Raw genomic sequence first — 11,892 nt, forward strand, 5'->3', positions numbered from 1 at the left:
ACGGAGGCTCATCTACCGCCTTTTCAAAAATTACTGTGTATTGTATATTTGAAACAGCTCTTTCTTAGTACCGTCATTGAATTAATCTACTATAGCGAACTTTTTGTCTTGTTTTAGAACTGGATACCGAAAATCCGGATAACTATTTGCCAGTAAGAAATTGAAATGTATGTATGCCTATTGGTGTTTATTTCCTGGACTCAGAGTACAAAATTATTGTGTAAATCAATTTTTTCAAGCGCTGTGAGCCCTCATTCACAAGCGGTTTTCGAGCTCGACACAACGTAATATTTGCGTTTAGTTTGCGGTAATGAAAATAAGCATTAATAAATAGCTTTTTTCAGTTTTGTATTGTGCTGATGTACGCACATTTTGCTTTGAATGAACACAAATCGCTACCACGCAGTGGTCTCATGCAGTGACACACATCACAAATGCAGTGTTATGTCGAAGCTTCAGATTCTTAAGGATGATCCTATTTCGTTCCTGTACAGTTAATGGAGAAATTTTGTGTCTTCTTTACAGGTCAAGTTGCTATGATCAAAAATACAAGAATTTTAAACCATCTAAAATGTTCTAATTTGGGGGTCATAAAAAGGGGTAAAAGTGGATCTGAAAAGGTAGGAGGACGGAAGGTAGCAGCATGACGTCACGCTTGTTCCCCCTTCCTATCTTTCTCCATTGTATTTTTTTTAACAACTGGGCGACGCCTACATATTTTTTCGAAGTCGGGACGGAGTCCCCTCGCGTTTAGAATCTATACCCTAAGTTGCCGTTTATATATATATATATATATATATATATATATATATATATATATATATATATATATATATATATATCAACGCACGAAATATTGATTTAGCCTCTCATCGTCAAACAGTTTTGAACAATGGAATAACAAGGCTTCCTCTACGCGCTATGTTCTACCTCATATAGGTATCATTTTCTCCCTTAGTGTGATTCTAGGAAAGTGAAGTGCATTTGATTTTAAAAATAGGAAAATTAAAAATAATAAAAATAGGTAAAATAAAAATATTAGGTCCATTCTAGTTCTAAACTGGCTTATGATATGCTATACCACCAGCTACAGTATCAGATTTAATTTCTTGGGGACACAATCTAAGGGTGGATACATTTTATTTGAGGTAGTTATACTGAACAGGTTAATTTCACATTGTTTGCACAATATTAATATATACTACCAGTCTGGAGTGCAGGTATAGTCTACGGGTAGCGCCCGCGTCATTGGCCCCCTTTGGCAATGTTACTTGTACCAGATTTGAATAACAACTCCAGGTAAGGAAAGTTCTATTAATATTTTATTTTGTTTAAAAGATGTTAGCTTAAAACTGTTAGCTTAAAACTGAAATATTGTTGTATTAAAAGATGTTTCGATGTACACAATAGCTAACATTGTTAAAATATACTGGTAATCAAATGTACGAAAATGTCATTTTCTGTAATACATAAAACAAAATCCTAACGTATAACGTCTTTAAATGTACTTTATTCTAATTTGAACGTTTTGGAACCTAAAAGTCTTAAGCCTATAATGTGTCGAGCTTTTGATAGTAAACATTTGCAGGTGCATATGGTGCAACGATTGTCAAGGTCAACTGCGCAAACGCACTGAGCAAGCATTTAATATTCATTTCAGTGACCTGCAAGATAAGGGTGAAAATAGCAATTAAGGTGAAGCAAAGCACACTATGTCACGGAGTGAAGTGTGGAAATACTTTGAACGTGCCGAGACTAGAGAAGAAGCTAAATGCTTCTTGTGTAAAAAAGTACTTAGATGCAAAGGAGGATCGACAAGTGCTTTGTTATCGCACTTGAGAACTAAACACATGTCTTGTTTTAATAAAGTGATTCCACGGAACACTCAATCAGAAGATGATGACGATCCTGGAATCTCTGGTTCTACAAAACACATCACGTTAAGGTAAGAAGATTTAAACACTTTTCTTTCTTATGTAATTTGATTCAAGGGATATATACCGTCGTGTGTTTTATCATGTAATATTTCATTTAATATTTAACTTTCGTTATTTTGGACACCCGTTTGGTCTAGTGGCTAACAAGCTTGCCTACGGCACGCGTGGATTCGTTTCCCGGTGGGACACAGTTGAACGGAAAAAGTGGTTCAGATTCCATTATAATCAGTAAGTCCAAGTCTCCTTTAGTCATCATGGCATAACCGTGGGGCGGTAAACTGAAACAAACCAAACTTTCGTTATTTTATTTTACCTTAAAAGTGGCTTTAAGGGATAATGGGATGTACAGTAAGGGCAGTGTTTAAATTCGTGATAAAAAAGTACCGGATCCCTTCCTGGCTACCATATATATAATGTGTGTGTGTGTGCGGTTTAGTCAAATCTTGTAAAATTCCAGGCACATCCATATTAAATAGAGTTTGGAAAACTTGTGCAAACAAATATCAAAAAATCTCATGACAACGTAGAATTTTCACATAATTTTTATGTGAATAATAATATCAAAATAGCTGAATTTACCTCTTATAAGACAATGGGTGCAGTTAAGTCACAGTAGTTTCCACAAAGCTTCCTTCGATTTTTTTCTTCTGCCTCGATTACTTTCCTAGCAACTTGAGAGGGCGGTGTTTCTTCCTTGTGATATCCAGCGCTTAACGTACGGGAGGGGTTGCGGACAATGGCGGACCATTATTATTTATTGTCATTAAAGATGACACACTTCCAACCGATAGAGCGTTTCTAGTTGGCGTGACAACATTATTCATTACACTGAAACCCCTCTCACACTCAGCATTGCTGACTGGTATCGTTTGCACACACTGCATTAGTACCTTCATTCTCCCCAAGACCTGCCTGCCTCCACTATCCTTAAAGTTTGAATAGTTTCTCGAAAACACAAAGAAAACAATTCACACAATTCTTTCAAGTCTTGTTCGCTATAATCAACATTAATATTTTCCGGATAGTACTCAGGGTAATTAATTTTCATCATTTCGAAGTACACAGTGTCCTTCTCAGTCAAGCACCTTCTGTTCATAGAACTGTCCTTTGTTAATTTCCGAAGCGTTGTTTTTCCTTCCACTCATTTTCAAGGGAACTTCTTTAAAATATTTCTCTTTTATGGCTCTCTGTACTTCTCTCCAGTATATGCCTCCTCTCTCTTTATGGGCCTTAAACACCTCGGTTGTTCTGTATATGAGCTTGTTTTCCTTCGGTAGGGCTATAGTATTTTCTTGCAAGGAGTCTGAAAATCTAGAAAGCTCACACAAGACAGTAGAAGAAAGAACTTCTTAGTTTCTGTCACTATCCGCCCCCCTTCCTCCCCCAAGGATAGCTCAGCTATAGCCCCTGTTGAAAAACAAATAGAAGAAAGAAAATTACCAGCAGGGACCGGAGAGAAAAGAACCTTGTTTCTGCTATTTTCTCACTCCCCCGTTGCCTCAATAATGCACTTGAATTTTACATTATTGTGAGCCACAGAGCTACCGAAACAGTGACAAAGGAAAGTTAAAGTACGATTTTTATCAACATTATTTCAGATGCGGAGAAAATTTTTAAAAAAGCAACGAGGAAAGATCCGGGGCTGAGCCCCGGCAATTAAAAAAGTACCGGGGCTCAGCCCCGGTGGGCCCCGGGAGGGACACTTCTGGATGGTACACTTTTGCCGTAAATTTCCATATGGGTGTACCATTCAGAAGTGTTCCTTACTGTACATAAAAGTTTGAGGCTTCTTATATTGTTATAGCCCTGTGCATACTAACTAGGGTTGCCAACAGCCCGTTATTATATATTGCGGTTATTTTTATTAAGGTCGATGACCAGTACACACTATAAAACTCTTACCAGCCTCTTTATGACCACTATTTTGAAATTTATAATCTAGAATAAAACATTAAACATCCTAATTCTTGAACAGTGTCTTATTTGCAAATACAAATTTTCATTGTATTATACATTCGGTGATTTTTTTTTAAAAACCTAGGGCAGTTCTTTTCATGATTTTCATTTTGTGTTTAACATCCCTTTTAGCAGCGATGCTTATGAGTGTTCTTTTCATTTATTTAACAAGAAATTTGATAATTAAATGTTATTGTGAAACATTGTTTTCCACAATAGATACAGACAGGGACGGATCCAGAACCAACTTCTGGGGGGCCGGGGTTGTAATACTGCTACTTTTAAAGGCTCCAAACTTTGGGATGTGTTTTATTTATATATATATATAAAATAAGAAAGTTTTATCTTCTGGGGGGCGATCGCCCCCTTCCCTGGATCCGCCCCTGAATACAGAAGTGTTTAATTTGTCATAATTGTGCGCCATAAATATAGCGTGAGGATTTGTCCAAAATTGACACGTACAGATTAAGATACTATTTTTTCATCTCTCGATAATTTTAAAGAAGTAGCAGTTACTGGTAAATAGAAGAAAATGATCGATACGACTTCGGAACACAATGTATATATTACGCTTATAAGTGCATGTGTTAAGGATATGCAGAATACGGGTCTTAATGCATTTTGGTGGTCGCTAGCGCTTTCGCCTTCGGTGTGAGCGGTCCCGGGTTCGATTCCTGGTGGGGGCACTCGGTCGAAAAAGTGTAAAACGCTTTTCCATGCCAGCCATCCTGAATGAGGTTTTCCTGGGTTTTCCTCATTCACACCAGGCAAATGCCAGGGTGGTACCTCTAAATTGAGTTTTCGTATTTTTTTACGGAATAAGCACATCATACTGAGTTTAGAGATAGTTTGGGTTTAATTGGATTCAATTGGCTAAGGATAAAAGTCAATGGAGAGCTATTTTGAACGCGGCATTCAACCTCGGGTTCCATACGCCATAGAGTTAGTTAGTTAGTTATATGTAGTTCTCCAGATATAAGGCATACAAGAAAATTTTTGATTGAAGTATATTGGATCTTTTGGGCTAATTGGATCAGGACCTACAAAACTTTTGAACGGCCCCTAAATCGAGTTTTCGTATATTTTTTACGGAATGAAAAAATGAAATCTTTGAGTGTTACGTCCCAAGGTTATGCCGGTTAGGCTAAAGGAGACGGTGATGATGAGTAATGGATGAAATCGTGGAATGAAGAAAGTGGGAGGACACGGGAGAACCCCGAGAGAACCCACGCACACGGTGTTTGTCCACCACAAAGTTCACTTGGCGGGCTCCTGGGATCGAACCCGGTACCCCAAACACCAGAGGTCAACGCTCTACCAGTGAGCCACGGCGGCCCCCCTTTTACGGAATGAGCACATTATACTGAGTTAAGAGATAGTTTGGGTATGTCTATACTGCATGTAGCTCTCCAGATATAAGGCATACAAGAAAAATTTTTATTGAAATATATTAGATCTTTTGGGCTAATTGGATCAGGGCCTACAAAACTTTTGAACGGCCCCTAAATCGAGTTTTCGTCAGTGGTGTATTTAGAGGGGCTTCCAGGCTTAAGCCCCTCCCCCCGAAATCTTACTTACTATAATAAAGTATATGTAACATCTTGCAGAATTTTCACATTTTCAGGCAAAGACCCCGAAACAAAATCGTAAATACGCCACTGTATATATTAACCGCGATTCTTAATTATTGATTTATAAGGATAATTATATCCTATAAAACATTTTAGAATATTTTTTACGTCAAAGATTTTACGTTTCGATGATTAACTTAAAACCTATTTATTCAAGTTGAAAGAATATATAGTATAAAATCGCTATATTATTGTCACGATAACCAATCGACATATTACTTCACCTACTCCGACACTTCCTACTTCACATACACTCTATATACATTTCGTTTTTTTAATTTCTTGAGAAAATGAAATCTTTTTTCTCCATATCTCTCCATATAAACAAATCTCCATAAGTATAATCAGAATAGCACTAAATAAGAATGAAGTATTGAAGAAAGTATTAATATAGTATTAGTAAGAGCACGTGTAAAGAAATTATTAACATTTGGACAATAGCTTTATCCGCAATGCTTGTGTGGGTACTGTTTCGATATACTCTAGAAATAATAATAATAAAAAAAACTTCAGATGTTTCTTGAAATATGTAGACGAACTCCTGCTTATTGATAAATATTTCCCGCCGGTACACTTCAGACATTTTACTTTTAAATTATATCCTCATCCTCAGCTTTTAAGAAAAAGTATTTTTTGAAATATTTTCGTTAATCAAAGCTAGACTATCATTGCACTTGTAGTTCACTCACTGAATGTATTGATTTAGAGCTGTAAAAATCTACTTCAAAATCTTCCAGGTGCTTGGCTTGCAAACAGTACACGTGATTTCCCTGAGGTAATACTCCCCTTCTGAAACCAGCAAGTGGCCCTAAGATCTTATCTGTTTCTTTGTGTGTCGGTGACTATTGGTCACTGACAGTTCATGCTCCATTGCTCCATTCTAAGAGATTTACAACAGGAAATAAAATAAAGATTAGTTTCCGGAAAACAATACACATAATAGTTACTCGTCCGAAATGTAACGCAAAAGAAACTAAAGCAAACTAGGTATATTCCTTAGAAATTTTTAACGCGTTACAGTTACAGCTACTTTGGAAAAAAGGGCTTAGCGGAATAAGGATGTGAAAGCTCCCCCAAGCATATCTGCACCAAATTTACAGTATCGATTAACATTTATGAGAAACTCGGTTTCCAAAAGTTTCAGCCCCCCAAGCTCTTTTGGAGGGGTGTTAGGAAGGGGAAGGAAAATTGATTTTTTCTCTCTCCGAAACGGTTCAACTGATTTGCATGAAAAAAAGATGTTAGGTGTTCTCAGCAAGAGAAAAGTCGGAAAATATTTTTTTAATATTTTGAGGTTGAAAATTGGTATTTTTTTTTAATTTTCAAAAATAGTAGAAGACTAAATGGAACACCCACAATTTTTTGCCAGCTTTTTCTTGAGAGGGTCCCTAACAACATATATTGTTTTCATTTTGTTCGCAAGTGTACCTCATAGTGAAAAAAAGCAAATGTACATAGGTCAGCATCTATGTGGTATACGTATGATACACACTGTACACCACTAGGATAACCAATACCTTTGAATGGGGGAGGAGATGAAGTTGTTATAACATTGCAATCTTATGATAACAAGTATTTTTGTCTTAACGGTAATTGGTCTCTGAGGATGAAGGGGATTCTCGACCATGTTCACACCTCCTTTGGATACACCACTGCTGTATATCAACTGAAATTATACATTCCCGCATTTTGTGTTAATTGTGCACATAATCAATGTTGTGTGATACATATAGATCTTTCTTTAGTAATTGTTCTTGTTTTTTTGTAACAGTTCGTTAATAATATGCCTGTTGTTAATAGCAATTCATGTGTTTAATTTGTTTCGATGGTACTACTGTATATGTGTGTTTAATATGATCAAATAAAGAATGAATAGAAAGAAATTAATTCTCATCACTGATTCCGTCCAATATTGGAACAATTTCGGGTCTCGTGAACAGAACTGTTGGCTGCTGTTCTCACGTTTCTGCTATTTTCTATTATTTATCATATGCGAGGTACTTATCGAAAACCATTCGACCAGAACGAAAGAAGTTCCACATTCTGACTGTTTGTACTTCTAGTAAGTTACATTGGTTTATCACACACAATATTTTCTAGACCGATACTTCGGTCAGAATCATAGTGCTTTCTCCAAAGTAGGGTCACGATGGCTTAGTGATAGAGGGCTTACTTCTGGTGCGAGATGGACCTCGTTCGATCCCAGGTTATAAAAGTTCGTGGTGAATACCATCGTACCAGTGAGTCTTCTCGGGATTATCTGTTTTCACTTACATTCTTATTTCACGAATTATTTTCCAACAATTAGCTTCCATCTATTACCTGTCTGTATTATTGGATCGGATTTTAGTTTAGCATTCCTTCGGTAGCAAAGTTATATGAGCTATGGAGCTACGAATTAACGTGAGATTCAAACCGCTTGCGTTCCTGCCGGGAATCGGAGCTGGGTCTCCTATGCCAAAGTCCCGTATGCTACCCACATAGCCGTGAGTGATTTCTCTGTCTTCATTAGCATAGAAGACATAATATTTAAACGTTTTGGATTTCATATAATTTCAGTTCTTCCTCGATAGCCAATTCTGTACTGAGACAAAGTAGATCAATCAAATATACTTATCTTTCCTTTTTCGAATTCTAACGAGGTTCTTGTATTTGGACCACTTCTAAGACTTTTGTTAGTTGAAACATCGTCTTTAGTTTTAGTTAGTTTAATCGTATGTCATTATACTCAACGTTTAATAAAATATCCCAGGATTTCTTCAATTTCTTTGGGGTGACCATTGCCCCCGCTCTGTACCACATCGAGTTGTGTATTAATGGAAACTACGGCTAAAAATAATAAACATTCCCTTTCCCCCAACTTCGATCCGACATTTTGTTCTCGAGTTATGGCTTTTTTTTGCATCTTCCGACAGATTTTTGGCTGGTCATAGTACCGAAAGGAAGTATTTGTACACCCAGGTTGGTCTATACTTTTTGTCTTACCTTGGTGTCAGGAATCTGCTCCCAAACGTTGTCAGTGTTGTTTTGAAACACTGTATATTTCTATCCTGTATATTTCTATCCTCTTTCTGATTAGCTCCTGTCTGCTAAGCACCTTCCAGTTTTCCCAAAACAAACCAAAAGTGAACTACATCCACTTAATCGTCCCCCTCCCCTATTCTTTCTTGTTGTATAGTACTTATTAAATATTTATATTGTAGTTGGCAGAAATTGAAAATATTGATTAAAATATCTGGCTAAAATGCTAGTAGAGGAATTCTCTCTTTAGTGCAGAAATTCCCTCCTTGTATCTTACCGCCATTTTAGGCGAGAAGGGATTAGGCAGGATGTGAATTCCCATCTCACCTAAAATAGCTGACATTCTTCTCTTGGAGATATCAGTGACTGATAAATCGTTAGGCGAGATGGAATGGAATCTCCTTTTAATGGAGGATATTTTTCCTTCTCTGATAACTTACTACAAGGATGCTGGTGACCAGAACGCCATCCAGTTTCCCACCACCCTAATTTCAAGACAGCGGAAGTACGAACAAATCTCCTGAGGCAAATTTGTCAATACAACTGTTACATGCATACCCACTTAGTGGCTTGATGATTCAAATAGTAATACACTAAAACAAGTTTCAATGCTTATATTCATAATTTCTTTGATTTTGTCCTTAAAATAAATTTATATTTAATTTGTTCATAGAATTACATTGTGATTTTGCTTAAACATAATATTGTGTCATTTTCTTTTTTAACAGTATCTTTGTGGAAGCTTCCTATTCGGATAGTTCTGAAGATTCTCCTGGACCATCAGACTGTGTTGAGGCCACAAATATGTCAGAAGATACTACTGTGAAAGTTTCCTGTGAAACTGTCACCAATGAAGAAAAGCGTGATGATGTAATTAGAGTTCCTCAAACACACAATAAAAAGCGAACGTATAAACAAAGATCAATAGTAAAATATCTTAAAAATAACCGGCCGTGCACACCAGAACATGAAGAACAGATTGCGAAAAGGATTCCAAACATGATAGTAACAGATCTACTCCCAGGAAAGGGTTTCGGGAGTTAATGTCCTTTCTTGAACCAGATTATAGCGTACCGTCTAGGCGGACACTATGGAGACGCTTGCAGCTTTTTTTATTCTGAACTGAAGGAGCAAATACAACAGAGGCTACAGGAAGCAGAAGTAGTTGCTTTAACGACAGATATATGGACGTCTCGAGCAACAGGTTCTTACATTACAGTGACATGTCATGCTCTGTATACGAATTTCTGTACAGAAGATTTTGTTCTCAAGACAATTGAACTAGAAGAACGACATACAGCTGAAATTGTAGCTAATGCTATTAAACTGTGTATGGAGGAATGGTGCATCAAAGACAAATTAGTTGCATTAGTTCACGACAATGCATCGAATATGATTAATGCTGGACGTTTGTTGCCGGTTTACAATGTATCATGTTTGGCACATACATTGCAGCGATCCATACTGACCAGTTTAGAGAAAAGCGAGGTAACAAATATAATTTCAATCTGTAGCAAAGTGGTAGGGCACCTCAAACATAGCACCACTGCTTCAGTCGCGCTTGAAAAGAAACAAGAAATTCTGAAGTTATCAAAGGATCGCCTTATTCAATATAGAAAGACTCGCTGGAACAGTGTATATTCGATGATCGAACGGTTGCTGGAACAAAGAGAAGCAATAATTGCAGTGTTCTCTGATAGAAATGTCACTAAACATTAGTATATTCGATGATCGAACGGTTGCTGGAACAAAGAGAAGCAATAATTGCTGTGTTCTCTGATAGAAATGTCACTAAACATTAACTGAAGACAAGTGGCAAATCATGGAAGATATCGTTCGAGTACTGAAGCCACTACAAATGGCTACAACAGTTATGTGTGATCAAAAGTGTTCCATTTCTTTTGCTTTACCATTAGGCTATGGTCTTATTTCTAACCACCTGTCGGAATGTTCTTCAGATTCTGAAATTGTTAAGAACTTGAAATCTTCAATATCAGTTGACTTAGGAAAGCGTCTTCAGGGCGATGCATTATGCGATTCTGAATCATCAGATTTTTTGTCAAATAGTGTTCTGAAATGTTACCTCTTAGCAACATTCTTGGACCCAAAGTACAAATCATTACAATTTCTGAATTTTAAAATGCAAACAAAGATCCATAGATTGGTTCATGGTATGCTCGTAGAATCTGAAGAATCAGAAGATGATTTATCACAGCAATCGTCCGGTGGGTCATCAGCATTAGACTATTTGCTTGGAATATTTCCATCGTGTTCAAAAAGTCCTAATGTAACAGATGAGCTTACTCTTTATAAATCAGATCAGCGTCTTTCGCAAAGTGGCAACAGCCTTGAATGGTGGAAACTTAACGAACATCGGCTTCGAAAATTAGCATGACTTGCTAAAAAATTCATGGTGATTCCAGCAACTCCAGTCGAATCTGAACGAGTATTTTCACTTGCTAGTAATATTGTTATTGCCAGTAGATCTAGACTTCTCCCTGAAAATGCAGATATATTAATATTTTTGAACAAAAATCTAAAAACTCTCGCTTGCAAACGGCAATAGGTTGGCACAAGTTGCACTGGTGAATAACATTTTAAATTAAAAAACGCTACAAATGCTTAAAATGCAATATGCAAACACGATTTCACAATCAAACTCAACTCGTAAAATTTAAGTTTAGTAAAAGTTTGATAGTTTTTCTTAAGCTATATCAATCAATACCATTTTGTTTCCTTTCGGCATATTTTCCTATGTTTCTTTTCTTGTTTTGAATTGATAGAATTCACTAGTGTTTATCTAATAAAAGTCGTTGTCCTTAGGGTTTAATTTATGAAGGTTTAGTTACTGGCGATGAAATTAAGGTGATTATAACCACAAAATAAAACAGATGTAGGTTTATTTGCAAACAAAAACTTTAAAATATTGTATTGTGCAAGTTCCGTCAACAATCCAGTTAAACCTCACCAAAAAATAAATAAATAAATAAATAAAATAAAAAAATACGGTAAGTTTCGCTAAATGTGAGGCAAACTTTTAAGGTTTCACACATGTAATTTGAACCTCTCATTTAAAATAAATAAATACGTATTTCAGCGTTCTTTGATTTTAGCTACGTAGAAGGGATTAAAAAAGTCAGAATGGTTCGCTAAGATATCCTTCATACGTGGTATCGTGGAGCCATTTGCTAGTACATTCATACTTCTTTATGCGTTTAAATTTGCTGCTCGTATTATCTCCTAACCTACATGCTCTTAAACAAGTAGAATGAAAGTACGAAATAAATTACAAAACTATTTAGAAGCTTCAAAACCGGTTTTATTTGTCTGCAAATTGTGGAGTTTTG

General features: G+C 36.4%; 1 protein-coding gene across 1 annotated transcript; it reads left to right on the forward strand.

The window, feature by feature from the left end:
- Positions 1–1,712: 1,712 nt before the first annotated feature.
- Positions 1,713–10,264, forward strand: LOC145675345 (E3 SUMO-protein ligase ZBED1-like). The gene is made up of 3 exons (XM_081745745.1): positions 1,713–1,945; positions 9,274–9,472; positions 9,674–10,264. Exons 1-3 carry the CDS (start codon positions 1,713–1,715, stop codon positions 10,262–10,264), a joined length of 1,023 nt encoding a protein of 340 aa, XP_081601871.1.
- Positions 10,265–11,892: the final 1,628 nt, after the last annotated feature.

The sequence above is a fragment of the Thermobia domestica genome, chromosome 18, assembly GCF_964235325.1.
Source record: "Thermobia domestica chromosome 18, izTheDome1.hap1.1, whole genome shotgun sequence".
NCBI lineage: Eukaryota > Metazoa > Arthropoda > Insecta > Zygentoma > Lepismatidae > Thermobia > Thermobia domestica.